This window comes from Engystomops pustulosus, unplaced genomic scaffold (genome assembly GCF_040894005.1).
Source record: "Engystomops pustulosus unplaced genomic scaffold, aEngPut4.maternal MAT_SCAFFOLD_517, whole genome shotgun sequence".
NCBI lineage: Eukaryota > Metazoa > Chordata > Amphibia > Anura > Leptodactylidae > Engystomops > Engystomops pustulosus.
The window spans coordinates 12,901-38,198 of NW_027285396.1; the positions used below are offsets into that span (position 1 = coordinate 12,901).

At 50.2% G+C, this 25,298-nt stretch overlaps 1 protein-coding gene across 1 annotated transcript in view; it reads right to left on the minus strand.

Annotated features, from left to right (window-relative positions):
• Nucleotides 1–1,815: 1,815 nt before the first annotated feature.
• Nucleotides 1,816–25,298, minus strand: part of DAB2IP (DAB2 interacting protein) — a gene marked incomplete at its 3' end in the record, with an annotated part of 29,538 nt that continues 6,055 nt past the window's right edge. Inside the window, exons 4-8 of the mRNA XM_072132400.1 lie at nt 19,366–19,510; nt 3,505–3,649; nt 3,200–3,436; nt 2,077–2,275; nt 1,816–1,997 (exon numbers count right to left, since the gene is read on the minus strand). Of these exons, the coding sequence (XP_071988501.1) occupies nt 1,816–1,997; nt 2,077–2,275; nt 3,200–3,436; nt 3,505–3,649; nt 19,366–19,510 (908 nt within the window). The remainder of the gene's footprint in view (nt 1,998–2,076; nt 2,276–3,199; nt 3,437–3,504; nt 3,650–19,365; nt 19,511–25,298) is intronic.

Sequence of the window (25,298 nt, forward strand, 5' to 3'; positions counted from 1 at the left end):
TGTAATACACAGGGGGTCACATCTGTACAGCACATCCAGCGGGGGGCGCTCTATACCCAGTGTAATACACAGAGGTCACATCTGTACATCACATCCAGCGGGGGGCGCTCTATACCCAGTGTAATACACAGGGGTCACATCTGTACATCACATCCAGCGGGGGGCGCTCTATACCCAGTGTAATACACAGAGGTCACATCTGTACATCACATCCAGCGGGGGGCGCTCTATACCCAGTGTAATACACGGGGGTCACATCTGTACAGCACATCCAGCGGGGGGCGCTCTATACCCAGTGTAATACACAGGGGTCACATCTGTACAGCACATCCAGCGGGGGGCGCTCTATACCCAGTGTAATACACGGGGGTCACATCTGTACAGCACATCCAGCGGGGGGCGCTCTATACCCAGTGTAATACACGGGGGTCACATCTGTACATCACATCCAGCGGGGGGCGCTCTATACCCAGTGTAATACACGGGGGTCACATCTGTACAGCCCATCCAGCGGGGGGCGCTCTATACCCAGTGTAATACACAGGGGTCACATCTGTACAGCCCATCCAGCGGGGGGCGCTCTATACCCAGTGTAATACACAGAGGTCACATCTGTACATCACATCCAGCGGGGGGCGCTCTATACCCAGTGTAATACACGGGGGTCACATCTGTACAGCACATCCAGCGGGGGGCGCTCTATACCCAGTGTAATACACAGGGGTCACATCTGTACATCACATCCAGCGGGGGGCGCTCTATACCCAGTGTAATACACAGGGGTCACATCTGTACATCACATCCAGCGGGGGGCGCTCTATACCCAGTGTAATACACAGGGGTCACATCTGTACAGCCCATCCAGCGGGGGGCGCTCTATACCCAGTGTAATACACAGAGGTCACATCTGTACAGCACATCCAGCGGGGGGCGCTCTATACCCAGTGTAATACACAGAGGTCACATCTGTACAGCACATCCAGCGGGGGGCGCTCTATACCCAGTGTAATACACAGGGGTCACATCTGTACATCACATCCAGCGGGGGGCGCTCTATACCCAGTGTAATACACAGGGGTCACATCTGTACATCACATCCAGCGGGGGGCGCTCTATACCCAGTGTAATACACAGGGGTCACATCTGTACAGCCCATCCAGCGGGGGGCGCTCTATACCCAGTGTAATACACAGAGGTCACATCTGTACAGCACATCCAGCGGGGGGCGCTCTATACCCAGTGTAATACACAGAGGTCACATCTGTACAGCACATCCAGCGGGGGGCGCTCTATACCCAGTGTAATACACAGGGGTCACATCTGTACATCACATCCAGCGGGGGGCGCTCTATACCCAGTGTAATACACAGGGGTCACATCTGTACAGCACATCCAGCGGGGGGCGCTCTATACCCAGTGTAATACACAGGGGTCACATCTGTACATCACATCCAGCGGGGGGCGCTCTATACCCAGTGTAATACACAGGGGTCACATCTGTACATCACATCCAGCGGGGGGCGCTCTATACCCAGTGTAATACACAGGGGTCACATCTGTACATCACATCCAGCGGGGGGCGCTCTATACCCAGTGTAATACACAGGGGTCACATCTGTACATCACATCCAGCGGGGGGCGCTCTATACCCAGTGTAATACACGGGGGTCACATCTGTACATCACATCCAGCGGGGGGCGCTCTATACCCAGTGTAATACAGTAGTGGGGGATATTCTGTGCACATACAGTGTGATCTGGGACGTGCTGTTGTAGCGCCCGGTTCTTCCCTCCTGGTTCCCCGGGGGTCTCTTACCCTGATAAGTCATTCTCGATGACCATCTTCTGGAGGCCGGCAGAGAGGTTGTTGCAGGCGTTGGGGGAGGTGGCCGGGTGCTCGCTGGGGACGGATCCCTGCTGAGAGCTGGCCGGATTGCTGAGCGCAGCGTTCACATCCCGCAGGATACGTGGCAGAGGGCCCAGCTTGGCTACGGTGGCCTGTGAGGACAGGAGGGGCAGGTGAGGCTGCAGCTCATACACATAGCAGGAGGAGCAGGCAGTGTGCACAGCGCTCTACCTGATCCATGGAGATGACCTCCCACAGCAGGGAGTGCAGCATGGACAGCTCCCGGCCCAGGTCGATGTAGCCCTCGAACCCCGCAGCGTTGGAGATGGTCTCAGGGTTGGAGATCTCCAGCAGGAATCGCTGCATGTTGGTCCACTCGTGCTCCAAGAACTGATTCATGAAGGACATGTACTCCTCCTTACTGCCGAACCTGGGGGGCAAGAGGCAGGGGGGGTCACAATGTGTGCGGGGGTCCCACCATCCACCGGTATGACAACGGGGAGCGGAAGTAAGTGATACAGGGGGGCCCCCCGAGAGGTGTCCACTACCCTCCTGCACCCCCCCGGCCCCAATGCTCCTGGAACCCCCCCCCCCCCCCAAGGCTCCTGCACCCCCTGGCCCCAAGGCTCCTGCATCCCCCCCCCCGGCCCCAAGGCTCCTGCATCCCACCCCCCCGGCCCCAAGGCTCCTGCATCCCACCCCCCACCCCCCCGCCGGGCCCCAAGGCTCCTGCACCTGCCCCCCCCCCCGGGCCCCAAGGCTCCTGCACCTCTCCCCCCCCCCGGCCCCAAGGCTCCTGCATCCCCCCCACCCGGCCCCAAGGCTCCTGCATCCCACCCCCCCGGGCCCCAAGGCTCCTGCATCCCACCCCCCCGGGCCCCAAGGCTCCTGCACCTCCCCCCCCCCCCCCGGGCCCCGAGGCTCATGCATCTCCCCCCCCCGGCCCCAAGGCTCCTGCACCTCCCCCCCCCCGGCCCCAAGGCTCCTGCACCTCCCCCCCCCCGGCCCCAAGGCTCCTGCACCCCCATAAGCCCCAAGGCTCCTGCACCCCCATAAGCCCCAAGGCTCCTGCACCCCCATAAGCCCCAAGGCTCCTGCACCCCCATAAGCCCCAAGGCTCCTGCACCCCCATAAGCCCCAAGGCTCCTGCACCCCCATAAGCCCCAAGGCTCCTGCACCCCCATAAGCCCCAAGGCTCCTGCACCCCCATAAGCCCCAAGGCTCCTGCACCCCCATAAGCCCCAAGGCTCCTCAGCTTCTATTCACTGATACAGAGATATGGATTAGTATGGAGAGTGAATTGCAGAGCGGGGTCCGTGGCGCCCACCTCCCTCTCTCCCTCCCGGACAATTACTTTGCGAAGTTGGCGAGGTTCTGTGTGACTTTGGCAATCAGGGTTAAAGTGCGCGCTGTGCGGTCGTCCGGATACTCCTGCAGGAGGTTGAATAAGGAGGGGGACATGATGGCCGGACAGAGGAAGCGCAGGAAGAGTGAGGCGCTGATCAGACGCTCGCTGATGTCCGGACGCCCCCGGCTGTTACACTCCTGTCTCCAGGACGCAAACACCTCCTTCAGCTCCCGAGGAAAGACGCTGGAAGACACAAGGGAGGAAGGTGAGTGGCCACTCACCTCCGGCACAGCTCCCTCCAGCACACTCACCAGTACGAGTTGATGATCTTGCAGAAGGCCAGCTCACAGCACATTTTGAGGTTCCCCTGGTGCTCCGGGAGGTCGGACGATGAGCACTTGTTGGGGTCCACCTCACAGTTCTCGTCCGATTCGTACAAAGCCTTAATGAACTCACCTGCCGGAGAGAGAGGAGAGAAGCCGCATCAAGGGGCGAGCCCCGAACCAGAGTGTCCACCGTATATACACAGCACAGCACTACCACTCCCATCATGTATATACACAGCACAGTACTACTACCACTCCCATCCTGTATATACACAGCACAGTACTACTACCACTCCCATCCTGTATATACACAGCACAGTACTACCACTCCCATCCTGTATATACACAGCACAGTACTACCACTCCCATCATGTATATACACAGCACAGTACTACTACCACTCCCATCCTGTATATACACAGCACAGTACTACCACTCCCATCCTGTATATACACAGCACAGTACTACCACTCCCATCCTGTATATACACAGCACAGTACTACTACCACTCCCATCCTGTATATACACAGCCCAGTACTACCACTCCCATCCTGTATATACACAGCACAGTACTACTACCACTCCCATCCTGTATATACACAGCCCAGTACTATCACTCCCATCCTGTATATACACAGCCCAGTACTATCACTCCCATCCTGTATATACACAGCACAGTACTATCACTCCCATCCTGTATATACACAGCACAGTACTACCACTCCCATCATGTATATACACAGCACAGTACTACCACTCCCATCCTGTATATACACAGCACAGTACTACCGCTCCCATCCTGTATATACACAGCACAGTACTATCACTCCCATCCTGTATATACACAGCACAGTACTACTACCACTCCCATCCTGTATATACACAGCACAGTACTACCGCTCCCATCCTGTATATACACAGCACAGTACTACTATCACTCCCATCCTGTATATACACAGCACAGTACTACTATCACTCCCATCATGTATATACACAGCACAGTACTACCACTCCCATCCTGTATATACACAGCACAGTACTACCGCTCCCATCCTGTATATACACAGCACAGTACTATCGCTCCCATCCTGTATATACACAGCACAGTACTACTATCACTCCCATCCTGTATATACACAGCACAGTACTACTATCACTCCCATCATGTATATACACAGCACAGTACTACTATCACTCCCATCATGTATATACACAGCACAGTACTACTACCACTCCCATCCTGTATATACACAGCACAGTACTATCACTCCCATCCTGTATATACACAGCACAGTACCATCACTCCCATCCTGTATATACACAGCACAGTACTACCACTCCCATCCTGTATATACACAGCACAGTACCATCACTCCCATCCTGTATATACACAGCACAGTACCATCACTCCCATCCTGTATATACACAGCACAGTACTATCACTCCCATCCTGTATATACACAGCACAGTACTACCACTCCCATCCTGTATATACACAGCACAGTACTACCACTCCCATCCTGTATATACACAGCACAGTACTACCACTCCCATCCTGTATATACACAGCACAGTACCATCACTCCCATCCTGTATATACACAGCACAGTACCATCACTCCCATCCTGTATATACACAGCACAGTACTATCACTCCCATCCTGTATATACACAGCACAGTACTACCACTCCCATCCTGTATATACACAGCACAGTACTACCACTCCCATCCTGTATATACACAGCACAGTACTACCGCTCCCATCCTGTATATACACAGCACAGTACTACCACTCCCATCCTGTATACACACAGCACAGTACTATCACTCCCATCCTGTATATACACAGCACAGTACTATCACTCCCATCCTGTATATACACAGCACAGTACTACTACCACTCCCATCCTGTATACACACAGCATAGTACTACCGCTCCCATCCTGTATATACACAGCACAGTACTATCACTCCCATCCTGTATATACACAGCACAGTACTATCACTCCCATCCTGTATATACACAGCACAGTACTATCACTCCCATCCTGTATATACACAGCACAGTACTACTATCACTCCCATCATGTATATACACAGCACAGTACTAATACCACTCCCATCATGTATATACACAGCACAGTACTACTACCACTCCCATCATGTATATACACAGCACAGTACTATCACTCCCATCCTGTATATACACAGCACAGTACTATCACTCCCATCCTGTACATACACAGCACAGTACTACCACTCCCATCCTGTATATACACAGCACAGTACTACCACTCCCATCATGTATATACACAGCCCAGTACTACCACTCCCATCATGTATACACACAGCACAGTACTATCACTCCCATCCTGTATATACACAGCACAGTACTACTACTCCCATCCTGTATATACACAGCACAGTACTACTACCACTCCCATCCTGTATATACACAGCACAGTACTATCACTCCCATCCTGTATATACACAGCACAGTACTACCACTCCCATCCTGTATATACACAGCACAGTACTACCACTCCAATCCTGTATACACACAGCACAGTACTACCACTCCCATCATGTATACACACAGTACAATACTACCACTCCCATCCTGTATATACACAGCACAGTACTATCACTCCCATCATGTATATACACAGCACAGTACTACTACCACTCCCATCCTGTATATACACAGCACAGTACTATCACTCCCATCCTGTATATACACAGCACAGTACTACTACCACTCCCATCATGTATATACACAGCACAGTACTACCGCTCCCATCATGTATATACACAGCACAGTACTATCACTCCCATCCTGTATATACACAGCACAGTACTACCACTCCCATCCTGTATATACACAGCACAGTACTACCACTCCCATCATGTATACACACAGCACAGTACTACTACCACTCCCATCCTGTATACACACAGCACAGTACTACCGCTCCCATCCTGTATATACACAGCACTATCACTCCCATCCTGTATATACACAGCACAGTACTACCACTCCCATCCTGTATATACACAGCACAGTACTACCACTCCCATCATGTATACACACAGCACAGTACTACTACCACTCCCATCCTGTACATACACAGCACAGTACTACCACTCCCATCCTGTATATACACAGCACAGTACTACCACTCCCATCATGTATATACACAGCACAGTACTACCACTCCCATCATGTATACACACAGCACAGTACTATCACTCCCATCCTGTATATACACAGCACAGTACTACTACTCCCATCCTGTATATACACAGCACAGTACTACTACCACTCCCATCCTGTATATACACAGCACAGTACTATCACTCCCATCCTGTATATACACAGCACAGTACTATCACTCCCATCCTGTATATACACAGCACAGTACTACCACTCCCATCCTGTATATACACAGCACAGTACTACCACTCCCATCCTGTATATACACAGCACAGTACTACCACTCCCATCCTGTATACACACAGCACAGTAATACCGCTCCCATCATGTATACACACAGCACAGTACTACTACCACTCCCATCCTGTATATACACAGCACAGTACTATCGCTCCCATCCTGTATATACACAGCACAGTACTACTATCACTCCCATCCTGTATATACACAGCACAGTACTACTATCACTCCCATCATGTATATACACAGCACAGTACTACTACCACTCCCATCCTGTATATACACAGCACAGTACTATCGCTCCCATCCTGTATATACACAGCACAGTACTACTATCACTCCCATCCTGTATATACACAGCACAGTACTACTATCACTCCCATCATGTATATACACAGCACAGTACTACTATCACTCCCATCCTGTATATACACAGCACAGTACTATCACTCCCATCCTGTATATACACAGCACAGTACTATCACTCCCATCCTGTATATACACAGCACAGTACTATCACTCCCATCCTGTATATACACAGCACAGTACTATCACTCCCATCCTGTATATACACAGCACAGTACTATCACTCCCATCCTGTATATACACAGCACAGTACTACCACTCCCATCCTGTATATACACAGCACAGTACTACCACTCCCATCCTGTATATACACAGCACAGTACTACCGCTCCCATCCTGTATATACACAGCACAGTACTACCACTCCCATCCTGTATACACACAGCACAGTACTATCACTCCCATCCTGTATATACACAGCACAGTACTATCACTCCCATCCTGTATATACACAGCACAGTACTACTACCACTCCCATCCTGTATACACACAGCATAGTACTACCGCTCCCATCCTGTATATACACAGCACAGTACTATCACTCCCATCCTGTATATACACAGCACAGTACTATCACTCCCATCCTGTATATACACAGCACAGTACTATCACTCCCATCCTGTATATACACAGCACAGTACTACTATCACTCCCATCATGTATATACACAGCACAGTACTAATACCACTCCCATCATGTATATACACAGCACAGTACTACTACCACTCCCATCATGTATATACACAGCACAGTACTATCACTCCCATCCTGTATATACACAGCACAGTACTATCACTCCCATCCTGTACATACACAGCACAGTACTACCACTCCCATCCTGTATATACACAGCACAGTACTACCACTCCCATCATGTATATACACAGCACAGTACTACCACTCCCATCATGTATACACACAGCACAGTACTACCACTCCCATCCTGTATATACACAGCACAGTACTACTACTCCCATCCTGTATACACACAGCACAGTACTACCACTCCCATCATGTATACACACAGTACAATACTACCACTCCCATCCTGTATATACACAGCACAGTACTATCACTCCCATCATGTATATACACAGCACAGTACTACTACCACTCCCATCCTGTATACACACAGCACAGTACTACCACTCCCATCATGTATACACACAGTACAATACTACCACTCCCATCCTGTATATACACAGCACAGTACTATCACTCCCATCCTGTATATACACAGCACAGTACTACTACCACTCCCATCCTGTATACACACAGCACAGTACTACCGCTCCCATCATGTATATACACAGCACAGTACTATCACTCCCATCCTGTATATACACAGCACAGTACTACCACTCCCATCCTGTATATACACAGCACAGTACTACCACTCCCATCATGTATACACACAGCACAGTACTACTACCACTCCCATCCTGTATACACACAGCACAGTACTACCGCTCCCATCCTGTATATACACAGCACTATCACTCCCATCCTGTATATACACAGCACAGTACTACCACTCCCATCATGTATATACACAGCACAGTACTATCACTCCCATCCTGTATATACACAGCACAGTACTACCACTCCCATCCTGTATATACACAGCACAGTACTACCACTCCCATCCTGTATATACACAGCACAGTACTATCACTCCCATCCTGTATATACACAGCACAGTACTACCACTCCCATCCTGTATATACACAGCACAGTACTACCACTCCCATCCTGTATATACACAGCATAGTACTACCACTCCCATCCTGTATATACACAGCACAGTACTACCGCTCCCATCATGTATACACACAGCACAGTACTACCGCTCCCATCATGTATACACACAGCACAGTACTACCACTCCCATCCTGTATATACACAGCATAGTACTACTACCACTCCCATCCTGTATATACACAGCACAGTACTATCACTCCCATCCTGTATATACACAGCACAGTACTATCACTCCCATCCTGTATATACACAGCACAGTACTATCACTGCCATCCTGTATATACACAGCACAGTACTATCACTCCCATCCTGTATATACACAGCACAGTACTATCACTCCCATCCTGTATATACACAGCACAGTACTACCACTCCCATCATGTATACACACAGTACAGTACTATCACTCCCATCCTGTACATACACAGCACAGTACTACCACTCCCATCATGTATATACACAGCACAGTACTATCACTCCCATCCTGTATATACACAGCACAGTACTATCACTCCCATCCTGTACATACACAGCACAGTACTACCACTCCCATCCTGTATATACACAGCACAGTACTACCACTCCCATCATGTATATACACAGCACAGTACTACCACTCCCATCATGTATACACACAGCACAGTACTACTATCACTCCCATCCTGTATATACACAGCACAGTACTATCACTCCCATCCTGTATATACACAGCACAGTACTACCACTCCCATCCTGTATATACACAGCACAGTACTACCACTCCCATCATGTATACACACAGCACAGTACTATCACTCCCATCCTGTATATACACAGCACAGTACTACCACTCCCATCCTGTATATACACAGCACAGTACTACTATCACTCCCATCATGTATATACACAGCACAGTACTACTACCACTCCCATCATGTATATACACAGCACAGTACTATCACTCCCATCCTGTATATACACAGCACAGTACTACCACTCCCATCATGTATACACACAGCACAGTACTACTACCACTCCCATCCTGTATACACACAGCACAGTACTACTACCACTCCCATCCTGTATATACACAGCACAGTACTACCGCTCCCATCCTGTATATACACAGCACAGTACTACCGCTCCCATCCTGTATACACACAGCACAGTACTATCACTCCCATCCTGTATATACACAGCACAGTACTACCACTCCCATCCTGTATATACACAGCACAGTACTATCACTCCCATCCTGTATATACACAGCACAGTACTATCACTCCCATCCTGTATATACACAGCACAGTACTATCACTCCCATCCTGTATATACACAGCACAGTACTATCACTCCCATCCTGTATATACACAGTACAGTACTACCACTCCCATCCTGTATATACACAGCACAGTACTATCACTCCCATCCTGTATATACACAGCATAGTACTACCACTCCCATCCTGTATATACCCAGCACAGTACTACCACTCCCATCATGTATACACACAGCACAGTACTACTACCACTCCCATCCTGTATACACACAGCACAGTACTACCACTCCCATCATGTATACACACAGCACAGTACTATCACTCCCATCCTGTATATACACAGCACAGTACTACCACTCCCATCCTGTATATACACAGCACAGTACTACTATCACTCCCATCATGTATATACACAGCACAGTACTACTACCACTCCCATCATGTATATACACAGCACAGTACTATCACTCCCATCCTGTATATACACAGCACAGTACTACCACTCCCATCATGTATATACACAGCACAGTACTACTACCGCTCCCATCCTGTATATACACAGCACAGTACTATCACTCCCATCCTGTATATACACAGCACAGTACTATCACTCCCATCCTGTATATACACAGCACAGTACTATCACTCCCATCCTGTATATACACAGCACAGTACTATCACTGCCATCCTGTATATACACAGCACAGTACTATCACTCCCATCCTGTATATACACAGCACAGTACTATCACTCCCATCCTGTATATACACAGTACAGTACTACCACTCCCATCCTGTATATACACAGCACAGTACTATCACTCCCATCCTGTATATACACAGCATAGTACTACCACTCCCATCCTGTATATACCCAGCACAGTACTACCACTCCCATCATGTATACACACAGCACAGTACTACTACCACTCCCATCCTGTATACACACAGCACAGTACTACTACCACTCCCATCATGTATATACACAGCACAGTACTACCACTCCCATCATGTATATACACAGCACAGTACTACCACTCCCATCATGTATACACACAGCACAGTACTACTACCACTCCCATCCTGTATACACACAGCACAGTACTACTACCACTCCCATCATGTATATACACAGCACAGTACTATCACTCCCATCCTGTATATACACAGCATAGTACTAATACCACTCCCATCATGTATATACACAGCACAGTACTACCGCTCCCATCCTGTATATACACAGCACAGTACTACCGCTCCCATCCTGTATATACACAGCACAGTACTAATACCACTCCCATCCTGTATATACACAGCACAGTACTACCGCTCCCATCCTGTATATACACAGCACAGTACTACCACTCCCATCCTGTATATACACAGCACAGTACTATCACTCCCATCCTGTATATACACAGCATAGTACTACCACTCCCATCCTGTATATACACAGCACAGTACTACCACTCCCATCATGTATACACACAGCACAGTACTACTACCACTCCCATCCTGTATACACACAGCACAGTACTATCACTCCCATCCTGTATATACACAGCACAGTACTAATACCACTCCCATCCTGTATATACACAGCACAGTACTAATACCACTCCCATCATGTATATACACAGCACAGTACTACCGCTCCCATCCTGTATATACACAGCACAGTACTAATACCACTCCCATCCTGTATATACACAGCACAGTACTAATACCACTCCCATCCTGTATATACACAGCACAGTACTATCACTCCCATCCTGTATATACACAGCACAGTACTATCACTCCCATCCTGTATATACACAGCACAGTACTATCACTCCCATCCTGTATATACACAGCACAGTACTATCACTCCCATCCTGTATATACACAGCATAGTACTACCACTCCCATCCTGTATATACACAGCACAGTACTACCACTCCCATCATGTATACACACAGCACAGTACTACTACCACTCCCATCCTGTATATACACAGCACAGTACTATCACTCCCATCCTGTATATACACAGTACAGTACTACCACTCCCATCCTGTATATACACAGCACAGTACTATCACTCCCATCCTGTATACACACAGCATAGTACTATCACTCCCATCCTGTATATACACAGCACAGTACTACCACTCCCATCCTGTATATACACAGCACAGTACTAATACTCCCATCCTGTATATACACAGCACAGTACTATCACTCCCATCCTGTATATACACAGCACAGTACTATCACTGCCATCCTGTATATACACAGCACAGTACTATCACTCCCATCCTGTATATACACAGCATAGTACTATCACTCCCATCCTGTATATACACAGCACAGTACTACCACTCCCATCCTGTATATACACAGCACAGTACTATCACTCCCATCCTGTATATACACAGCATAGTACTACTACCACTCCCATCCTGTATATACACAGCACAGTACTACCACTCCCATCCTGTATATACACAGCACAGTACTACTACCACTCCCATCCTGTATATACACAGCACAGTACTATCACTCCCATCCTGTATATACACAGCACAGTACTATCACTCCCATCCTGTATATACACAGCACAGTACTACCACTCCCATCCTGTATATACACAGCACAGTACTACCACTCCCATCCTGTATATACACAGCACAGTACTACCACTCCCATCCTGTATATACACAGCACAGTACTACCACTCCCATCCTGTATATACACAGCACAGTACTATCACTCCCATCCTGTATATACAAAGCACAGTACTATCACTCCCATCATGTATACACACAGCACAGTACTATCACTCCCATCCTGTATATACACAGCACAGTACTATCACTCCCATCCTGTATATACACAGCACAGTACTATCACTCCCATCCTGTATATACACAGCACAGTACTATCACTCCCATCCTGTATATACACAGCACAGTACTACCACTCCCATCCTGTATATACACAGCACAGTACTACCACTCCCATCCTGTATATACACAGCACAGTACTACCACTCCCATCCTGTATATACACAGCACAGTAACTACCACTCCCATCCTGTATATACACAGCATAGTACTACCACTCCCATCCTGTATATACACAGCACAGTACTACCACTCCCATCATGTATACACACAGCACAGTACTACCGCTCCCATCCTGTATATACACAGCACAGTACTATCACTCCCATCATGTATACACACAGCACAGTACTACTACCACTCCCATCCTGTATACACACAGCACAGTACTATCACTCCCATCCTGTATATACACAGCATAGTACTACCACTCCCATCCTGTATATACACAGCACAGTACTACTATCACTCCCATCATGTATATACACAGCACAGTACTACCACTCCCATCATGTATACACACAGCACAGTACTACTACCACTCCCATCCTGTATACACACAGCACAGTACTACTACCACTCCCATCCTGTATATACACAGCACAGTACTACTACCGCTCCCATCCTGTATATACACAGCACAGTACTATCACTCCCATCATGTATATACACAGCACAGTACTACCACTCCCATCATGTATATACACAGCACAGTACTACCGCTCCCATCCTGTATATACACAGCACAGTACTACCGCTCCCATCCTGTATATACACAGCACAGTACTATCACTCCCATCCTGTATATACACAGCACAGTACTACCACTCCCCTCATGTATACACACAGCACAGTACTACCGCTCCCATCCTGTATATACACAGCACAGTACTATCACTCCCATCCTGTATATACACAGCACAGTACTACTACCACTCCCATCCTGTATACACACAGCACAGTACTATCACTCCCATCCTGTATATACACAGCATAGTACTAATACCACTCCCATCATGTATATACACAGCACAGTACTATCACTCCCATCCTGTATATACACAGCACAGTACTATCACTCCCATCCTGTATATACACAGCACAGTACTATCACTCCCATCCTGTATATACACAGCACAGTACTATCACTCCCATCCTGTATATACACAGCACAGTACTATCACTCCCATCCTGTATATACACAGCACAGTACTATCACTCCCATCCTGTATATACACAGCACAGTACTATCACTCCCATCCTGTATATACACAGCACAGTACTATCACTCCCATCCTGTATATACACAGCATAGTACTACCACTCCCATCCTGTATATACACAGCACAGTACTATCACTCCCATCCTGTATATACACAGCATAGTACTACCACTCCCATCCTGTATATACACAGCACAGTACTACCGCTCCCATCCTGTATATACACAGCACAGTACTATCACTCCCATCCTGTATATACACAGCACAGTACTACCACTCCCATCATGTATATACACAGCACAGTACTACCACTCCCATCCTGTATATACACAGCACAGTACTACCACTCCCATCCTGTATACACACAGCACAGTAATACCGCTCCCATCATGTATACACACAGCACAGTACTACCACTCCCATCCTGTATATACACAGCACAGTACTATCACTCCCATCCTGTATATACACAGCACAGTACTACCACTCCCATCATGTATATACACAGCACAGTACTACCGCTCCCATCCTGTATACACACAGCACAGTACTATCACTCCCATCATGTATATACACAGCACAGTACTACTACCGCTCCCATCATGTATATACACAGCACAGTACTACCGCTCCCATCCTGTATATACACAGCACAGTACTACCGCTCCCATCATGTATATACACAGCACAGTACTACCGCTCCCATCCTGTATATACACAGCACAGTACTACCACTCCCATCATGTATATACACAGCACAGTACTACCACTCCCATCATGTATATACACAGCACAGGACTACTCCTCCTACCCCGTGTATAAGGCTCAGGACTACCCCTCCTACCCTGTGTATAAGGCTCAGGACTACTCCTCCTACCCTGTGTATAAGGGCTCAGGACTACTCCTCCTACCCTGTGTATAAGGGCTCAGGACTACTCCTCCTACCCTGTGTATAAGGGCTCAGGACTCCTCCTCCTACCCTGTGTATAAGGGCTCAGGACTACTCCTCCTACCCTGTGTATAAGGCTCAGGACTACTCCTCCTACCCTGTGTATAAGGCTCAGGACTACTCCTCCTACCCTGTGTATAAGGGCTCAGGACTACTCCTCCTACCCTGTGTATAAGGGCTCAGGACTACTCCTCCTACCCTGTGTATAAGAGCTCAGGACTACTCCTCCTACCCTGTGTATAAGGGCTCAGGACTACTCCTCCTACCCTGTGTATAAGGGCTCAGGACTACTCCTCCTACCCTGTGTATAAGAGCTCAGGACTACTCCTCCTACCCTGTGTATAAGGCTCAGGACTACTCCTCCTACCCTGTGTATAAGAGCTCAGGACTACTCCTCCTACCCTGTGTATAAGGGCTCAGGACTACTCCTCCTACCCTGTGTATAAGGGCTCAGGACTACTCCTCCTACCCTGTGTATAAGGCTCAGGACTACTCCTCCTACCCTGTGTATAAGGGCTCAGGACTACTCCTCCTACCCTGTGTATAAGGGCTCAGGACTACTCCTCCTACCCTGTGTATAAGGGCTCAGGACTACTCCTCCTACCCTGTGTATAAGGGCTCAGGACTACTCCTCCTACCCTGTGTATAAGGGCTCAGGACTACTCCTCCTACCCTGTGTATAAGGGCTCAGGACTACTCCTCCTACCCTGTGTATAAGGGCTCAGGACTCCTCCTCCTACCCTGTGTATAAGGGCTCAGGACTCCTCCTCCTACCCTGTGTATAAGGGCTCAGGACTCCTCCTCCTACCCTGTGTATAAGGGCTCAGGACTCCTCCTCCTACCCTGTGTATAAGGGCTCAGGACTCCTCCTCCTACCCTGTGTATAAGGGCTCAGGACTCCTCCTCCTACCCTGTGTATAAGGGCTCAGGACTACTCCTCCTACCCTGTGTATAAGAGCTCAGGACTACTCCTCCTACCCTGTGTATAAGAGCTCAGGAGTACTCCTCCTACCCTGTGTATAAGGCTCAGGACTACTCCTCCTACCCTGTGTATAAGGGCTCAGGACTACTCCTCCTACCCTGTGTATAAGGGCTCAGGACTCCTCCTCCTACCCTGTGTATTAGGGCTCAGGACTCCTCCTCCTACCCTGTGTATAAGGGCTCAGGACTACTCCTCCTACCCTGTGTATAAGGGCTCAGGACTACTCCTCCTACCCTGTGTATAAGGGCTCAGGACTACTCCTCCTACCCTGTGTATAAGGGCTCAGGACTACTCCTCCTACCCTGTGTATAAGGGCTCAGGACTACTCCTCCTACCCTGTGTATAAGGGCTCAGGACTACTCCACCTACCCTGTGTATAAGGGCTCAGGACTACTCCTCCTACCCTGTGTATAAGGCTCAGGACTACTCCTCCTACCCTGTGTATAAGGCTCAGGACTACTCCTCCTACCCTGTGTATAAGGCTCAGGACTACTCCTCCTACCCCGTGTATAAGGCTCAGGACTACTCCTCCTACCCTGTGTATAAGGCTCAGGACTACTCCTCCTACCCTGTGTATAAGGGCTCAGGACTACTCCTCCTACCCCGTGTATAAGGCTCAGGACTACTCCTCCTACCCTGTGTATAAGGGCTCAGGACTACTCCTCCTACCCTGTGTATAAGGGCTCAGGACTACTCCTCCTACCCTGTGTATAAGGGCTCAGGACTACTCCTCCTACCCTGTGTATAAGGCTCAGGACTACTCCTCCTACCCTGTGTATAAGGGCTCAGGACTACTCCTCCTACCCTGTGTATAAGGGCTCAGGACTACTCCTCCTACCCTGTGTATAAGGGCTCAGGACTACTCCTCCTACCCTGTGTATAAGGGCTCAGGACTCCTCCTCCTACCCTGTGTATAAGGGCTCAGGACTCCTCCTCCTACCCTGTGTATAAGGGCTCAGGACTCCTCCTCCTACCCTGTGTATAAGGGCTCAGGACTCCTCCTCCTACCCTGTGTATAAGGGCTCAGGACTCCTCCTCCTACCCTGTGTATAAGGGCTCAGGACTCCTCCTCCTACCCTGTGTATAAGGGCTCAGGACTACTCCTCCTACCCTGTGTATAAGAGCTCAGGACTACTCCTCCTACCCTGTGTATAAGAGCTCAGGAGTACTCCTCCTACCCTGTGTATAAGGCTCAGGACTACTCCTCCTACCCTGTGTATAAGGGCTCAGGACTACTCCTCCTACCCTGTGTATAAGGGCTCAGGACTCCTCCTCCTACCCTGTGTATTAGGGCTCAGGACTCCTCCTCCTACCCTGTGTATAAGGGCTCAGGACTACTCCTCCTACCCTGTGTATAAGGGCTCAGGACTACTCCTCCTACCCTGTGTATAAGGGCTCAGGACTACTCCTCCTACCCTGTGTATAAGGGCTCAGGACTACTCCTCCTACCCTGTGTATAAGGGCTCAGGACTACTCCTCCTACCCTGTGTATAAGGGCTCAGGACTACTCCACCTACCCTGTGTATAAGGGCTCAGGACTACTCCTCCTACCCTGTGTATAAGGCTCAGGACTACTCCTCCTACCCTGTGTATAAGGCTCAGGACTACTCCTCCTACCCTGTGTATAAGGCTCAGGACTACTCCTCCTACCCCGTGTATAAGGCTCAGGACTACTCCTCCTACCCTGTGTATAAGGCTCAGGACTACTCCTCCTACCCTGTGTATAAGGGCTCAGGACTACTCCTCCTACCCCGTGTATAAGGCTCAGGACTACTCCTCCTACCCTGTGTATAAGGGCTCAGGACTACTCCTCCTACCCTGTGTATAAGGGCTCAGGACTACTCCTCCTACCCTGTGTATAAGGGCTCAGGACTACTCCTCCTACCCTGTGTATAAGGCTCAGGACTACTCCTCCTACCCTGTGTATAAGGGCTCAGGACTACTCCTCCTACCCTGTGTATAAGGGCTCAGGACTACTCCTCCTACCCTGTGTATAAGGGCTCAGGACTACTCCTCCTACCCTGTGTATAAGGGCTCAGGACTACTCCTCCTACCCTGTGTATAAGGGCTCAGGACTACTCCTCCTACCCTGTGTATAAGGGCTCAGGACTACTCCTCCTACCCTGTGTATAAGGGCTCAGGACTACTCCTCCTACCCTGTGTATAAGGCTCAGGACTACTCCTCCTACCCTGTGTATAAGGGCTCAGGACTACTCCTCCTACCCTGTGTATAAGGGCTCAGGACTACTCCTCCTACCCTGTGTATAAGGGCTCAGGACTACTCCTCCTACCCTGTGTATAAGGGCTCAGGACTACTCCTCCTACCCTGTGTATAAGGGCTCAGGACTACTCCTCCTACCCTGTGTATAAGGGCTCAGGACTACTCCTCCTACCCTGTGTATAAGGGCTCAGGACTACTCCACCTACCCTGTGTATAAGGGCTCAGGACTACTCCTCCTACCCTGTGTATAAGGCTCAGGACTACTCCTCCTACCCTGTGTATAAGGGCTCAGGACTACTCCTCCTACCCTGTGTATAAGGGCTCAGGACTACTCCTCCTACCCTGTGTATAAGGGCTCAGGACTACTCCTCCTACCCTGTGTATAAGGGCTCAGGACTACTCCTCCTACCCTGTGTATAAGGCTCCGGACTACTCCTCCTACCCTGTGTATAAGGGCTCGGGACTACTCCTCCTACCCTGTGTATAAGGGCTCAGGACTACTCCTCCCATCCTGTGTATAAGGGCTCAGGACTACTCCTCCTACCCTGTGTATAAGAGCTCAGGACTACTCCTCCTACCCTGTGTATAAGGGCTCAGGACTACTCCTCCCATCCTGTGTATAAGGGCTCAGGACTACTCCTCCTACCCTGTGTATAAGGCTCAGGAGTACTCCTCCTATGCAGTATATGTGGGCAGTACATGATGGTGAGGGGTGAGAGCAGCGCCCCCTGGTGGTGCAGACATTACCCAGCGCGTCCTGCAGATACTTCTGTCCCACCAGCTTCAGATATTCCTCGATCGCCTTAGTGGCCAAAGTGTTCTCCCGGAATATCAGGTGCTCATTGTCTCCACAGCGATCGACTTCCGACATCATCAGATCCGTGAGGAAATCCTGGAGAGAGAGAGAGAACACCGGGACATCAGCTACATGGCACAGCCCCTCCCCCAGCCACAGGCGGCACAGCCCCTCCCCCAGCCACAGGCGGCACAGCCCCTCCCCCAGCCACAGGCGGCACAGCCCCTCCCCCAGCCACAGGGCGCCACAGCCCCTCCCCCAGCCACAGGGCGCCACAGCCCCTCCCCCAGCCACAGGGCGACACAGCCCCTCCCCCAGCCACAGGGCGCCAGAGCCCCCTCCCCCAGCCACAGGGCGCCACAGCCCCTCCCCCAGCCACAGGGCGCCACAGCCCCTCCCCCAGCCACAGGGCGCCACAGCCCCTCGATCACTAGAGAGCGGCGGCGCCATCCCTGAGAATACAGCCTATCCCTCACTAGAGAGCAGCGGTGTCATCACTGAGAATACAGCCTATCCATCACTAGAGAGCAGCAGTGTCATCACTGAGAATACTGCCTATCCCTCACTAGAGAGCAGCGGTGTCATCACTGAGAATACAGCCTATCCATCACTAGAGAGCGGCGGCGCCATCCCTGAGAATACAGCCTATCCCTCACTAGAGAGCAGCGGTGTCATCACTGAGAATACAGCCTATCCATCACTAGAGAGCAGCAGTGTCATCACTGAGAATACTGCCTATCCCTCACTAGAGAGCAGCGGTGTCATCACTGAGAATACAGCCTATCCATCACTAGAGAGCAGCGGTGCCATCACTGAGAATACAGCCTATCCCTCACTAGAGAGCAGCGGTGTCATCACTGAGAATACAGCCTATCCATCACTAGAGAGCGGCGGCGCCATCCCTGAGAATACAGCCTATCCCTCACTAGAGAGCAGCGGTGTCATCACTGAGAATACAGCCTATCCATCACTAGAGAGCAGCAGTGTCATCACTGAGAATACTGCCTATCCCTCACTAGAGAGCAGCGGTGTCATCACTGAGAATACAGCCTATCCATCACTAGAGAGCAGCGGTGTCATCACTGAGAATACAGCCTATCCATCACTAGAGAGCAGCGGTGACATCACTGAGAATACAGCCTATCCATCACTAGAGAGCAGCGGCGCCATCACTGAGAATACAGCCTATCCATCACTAGAGAGCAGCGGTGCCAGCACTGAGAATACAGCCTATCCATCACTAGAGAGCAACTGAGTCATCACTGAGAATACAGCCTATCCATCACTAGAGAGCAGCGGTGCCATCACTGAGAATACAGCCTATCCATCACTAGAGAGCAGCGGTGTCATCACTGAGAATACAGCCAATCCATCACTAGAGAGCAGCGGTGCCATCACTGAGAATACAGCCTATCCATCACTAGAGAGCAGCGGTGCCATCACTGAGAATACAGCCTATCCATCACTAGAGAGCAGCGGTGTCATCACTGAGAATACAGCCTATCCATCACTAGAGAGCAGCGGTGCCATCACTGAGAATACAGCCTATCCCTCACTAGAGAGCAGCGGTGCCATCACTGAGAATACAGCCTATCCATCACTAGAGAGCAGCGGTGCCATCACTGAGAATACAGCCTATCCATCACTAGAGAGCGGCGGTGTCATCGGTCTGGAAATAAGAGAAGCCGTACAATGCTGCCATCATAGACACAGTGGTAGTGCTGTGCCCATATATACAGGATATGAGTAGTAGTACAGTGCCCATATATACAGGATATGAGTAGTAGTACTGTGCTGTGTCCATATATACAGGATAGGAGTAATAGTACTGTGCTGTGCCCATATATACAGGATAGGAGTAGTAGTGCTGTGCCGTGCCCATATGTACAGGATAGGAGTAGTAGTACTGTGTCCATATATACCGGATAGGAGTAGTAGTGCTGTGCTGTGTCCATATATACTGGATAGGAGTAGTAGTGCTGTGCTGTGCCCATATATACAGGATAGGAGTAGTAGTACTGTGCTGTCACCATATATACAGGATAGGAGTAGTAGTACTGTGCTGTGCCCATATATACAGGATAGGAGTAGTAGTACTGTGCTGTGCCCATATATACAGGATAGGAGTAGTAGTACTGTGCTGTGCCCATATATACAGGATAGGAGTAGTAGTACTGTGCTGTGCCCATATATACAGGATAGGAGTAGTAGTGCTGTGCCGTGCCCATATGTACAGGATAGGAGTAGTAGTACTGTGCTGTGTCCATATATACCGGATAGGAGTAGTAGTGCTGTGCTGTGTCCATATATACCGGATAGGAGTAGTAGTGCTGTGCTGTGTCCTTATATACAGGATAGGAGTAGTAGTGCTGTGCCGTGCCCATATATACAGGATAGGAGTAGTAGTGCTGTGCCCATATATACAGGATAGGAGTAGTAGTGCTGTGCTGTGCCCATATATACAGGATAGGAGTAGTAGTACTGTGCTGTCACCATATACACAGGATAGGAGTAGTAGTACTGTGCTATGCCCATATATACAGGATAGGAGTAGTAGTACTGTGCCAATATATACAGGATAGGAGTAGTAGTACTGTACTGTGCCCATATATACCGGATAGGAGCAGTAGTGCTGTGCTGTGTCCATATATACAGGATAGGAGTAGTAGTGCTGTGCCGTGCCCATATGTACAGGATAGGAGTAGTAGTGCTGTGCTGTGTCCTTATATACAGGATAGGAGTAGTAGTACTGTGCTGTGTCCATATATACCGGATAGGAGTAGTAGTGCTGTGCTGTGTCCATATATACCGGATAGGAGTAGTAGTGCTGTGCTGTGTCCTTATATACAGGATAGGAGTAGTAGTGCTGTGCTGTGCCCATATATACAGGATAGGAGTAGTAGTACTGTGCTGTGCCCATATATACAGGATAGGAGTAGTAGTGCTGTGCTGTGTCCATATATACAGGATAGGAGTAGTAGTGCTGTGCCGTGCCCATATGTACAGGATAGGAGTAGTAGTGCTGTGCTGTGTCCTTATATACAGGATAGGAGTAGTAGTACTGTGCTGTGCCCATATATACAGGATAGGAGTAGTAGTACTGTGCTGTGCTCATGTATACAGGATAGGGGTAGTAGTACTGTGCTGTGCCCATATATACAGGATAGGAGTAGTAGTACTGTGCTGATGTATACAGGATAGGGGTAGTAGTACTGTGCTGTGCCCATATATACAGGATAGGAGTAGCAGTACTGTGCTGTGCCCATATATACAGGATAGGAGTAGTAGTACTGTGCCCATAAATACAGGATAGGAGTAGTAGTACTGTGCTGTGCCCATATAAACAGGATAGGAGTAGTAGTACTGTGCTGTGCCTATATATACAGGATAGGAGTAGTAGTACTGTGCCCATATATACAGGGTAGTAGTAGTACTGTGCTGTGCCCATATATACAGGATAGGAGTAGTAGTACTGTGCTGTGTCTGTATATACAGGATAGGAGTAGTAGTGCTGTGCAGTGCCCATATATACCGGATAGGAGTAGTAGTACTGTGCTGTGCCCATATATACCGGATAGGAGTAGTAGTACTGTGCCCATATATACAGGATAGGAGTAGTAGTGCTATGCTGTGTCCATATATACAGGATAGGAGTAGTAGTGCTGTGCCCATATATACAGAATAGGAGTAGTAGTACAGTGCCCATATATACAGGATAGGAGTAGTAGTGCTGAATGGATAGACTCCTGTATACAGGCAGGGTATGAGGGGGTGTAGCAGTTCCTCTCATATACAGCAGGGGCGAGGACTGGATATTTTTATAAAGCCCAATAAGTCACAGGTAAGTTGTCAGATGCTGGGGCGGGGGAGGGAGGAGGCTCCATGATGGGATTACAAGCAGCGTCAGGTGACGGGGGAGGGGAGGGGGCTATAGCATTACCACAGCTTTATCATAATGGCAGAAGTGGGCGAGGACACAGATAATTATGCGCACATTTTCAGGATATTCACGGGAGCCTCTGCACATCCCCCGGTGCCATAGGAGAGGTCCCGGGAGCCTCTGCACATCCCCCGGTGCCATAGGAGAGGTCCCGGGAGCCTCTGCACATCCCCCGGTGCCATAGGAGAGGTCCCGGGAGCCTCTGCACATCCCCCGGTGCCATAGGAGAGGTCCCGGGAGCCTCTGCACATCCCCCGGTGCCATAGGAGAGGTCCCGGGAGCCTCTGCACATCCCCCGGTGCCATAGGAGAGGTCCCGGGAGCCTCTGCACATCCCCCGGTGCCATAGGAGAGGTCCCGGGAGCCTCTGCACATCCCCCGGTGCCATAGGAGAGGTCCCGGGAGCCTCTGCACATCCCCCGGTGCCATAGGAGAGGTCACGGGAGCCTCTGCACATCCCCCGGTACCATAGGAGAGGTCACGGGAGCCTCTGCACATCCCCCGGTACCATAGGAGAGGTCACGGGAGCCTCTGCACATCCCCCGGTACCATAGGAGAGGTCACGGGAGCCTCTGCCCATCCCCCGGTACCATAGGAGAGGTCCCGGGAGCCTCTGCCCATCCCCCGGTACCATAGGAGAGGTCCCGGGAGCCTCTGCCCATCTCCCGGTGCCATAGGAGAGGTCACGGGAGCCTCTGCACATCCCCCGGTACCATAGGAGAGGTCACGGGAGCCTCTGCACATCCCCCGGTACCATAGAAGAGGTCACGGGAGCCTCTGCACATCCCCCGGTGCCATAGGAGAGGTCACGGGAGCCTCTGCACATCCCCCGGTGCCATAGGAGAGGTCCCGGGAGCCTCTGCCCATCCCCCGGTACCATAGGAGAGGTCACGGGAGCGCCTGCAGCGTGTGCAATGTGTGCACTAGTGTCTGCAGTGCCGCTGTACATGGGGGGGGGGGGGGGGGGGGAGTAGTCACAGAGGGGTCAGAGCGCCCATGCTGACCCCTGACCACTGCTGGCTATGATAGAAAGGTGTCAGGACACACAGCACATGGCAGCTCGCTGTGTATGGGGGGTGTAGTCACAGAGGGGTCAGAGCTCCCATGCTGACCGCTGACCACTGCTGGCTATGATAGAAAGGTGTCAGGACACACAGGACATGGCAGCCCGCTGTGTATGGGGGGTGTAGTCACAGAGAGGTCAGAGCGCCCATGCTGACCCCTGACCACTGCTGGCTATGATAGAAAGGTGTCAGGACACAGGACATGGCAGCTCGCTGTGTATGGGGGGTGTAGTCACAGAGAGGTCAGAGCGCCCATGCTGACCCCTGACCACTGCTGGCTATGATAGAAAGGTGTCAGGACACACAGGACATGGCAGCTCGCTGTGTATGGGGGTGTAGTCACAGAGGGGTCAGAGCGCCCATGCTGACCCCTGACCACTGCTGGTTATGATAGAAAGGTGTCAGGACACACAGGACATGGCAGCTCGCTGTGCATGGGGGTGTAGTCACAGAGAGGTCAGAGCCCCCATGCTGACCCCTGACCACTGCTGGCTATGATAGAAAGGTGTCAGGACACAGGACATGGCAGCTCGCTATCTATGGGGGGTGTAGTCACAGAGGGGTCAGAGCACCCATGTTGACCCCTGACCACTGCTGGCTATGATAGAAAGGTGTCAGGACACAGGACATGGCAGCTCGCTGTGTATTGGGGGTGTAGTCACAGAGAGGTCAGAGCGCCCATGCTGACCCCTGACCACTGCTGGCTATGATAGAAAGGTGTCAGGACACACAGGACATGGCAGCTCGCTGTGTATGGGGGTGTAGTCACAGAGGGGTCAGAGCACCCATGCTGACCCCTGACCACTGCTGGCTATGATAGAAAGGTGTCAGGACACAGGACATGGCAGCTCGCTGTGCATGGGGGGTGTAGTCACAGAGGG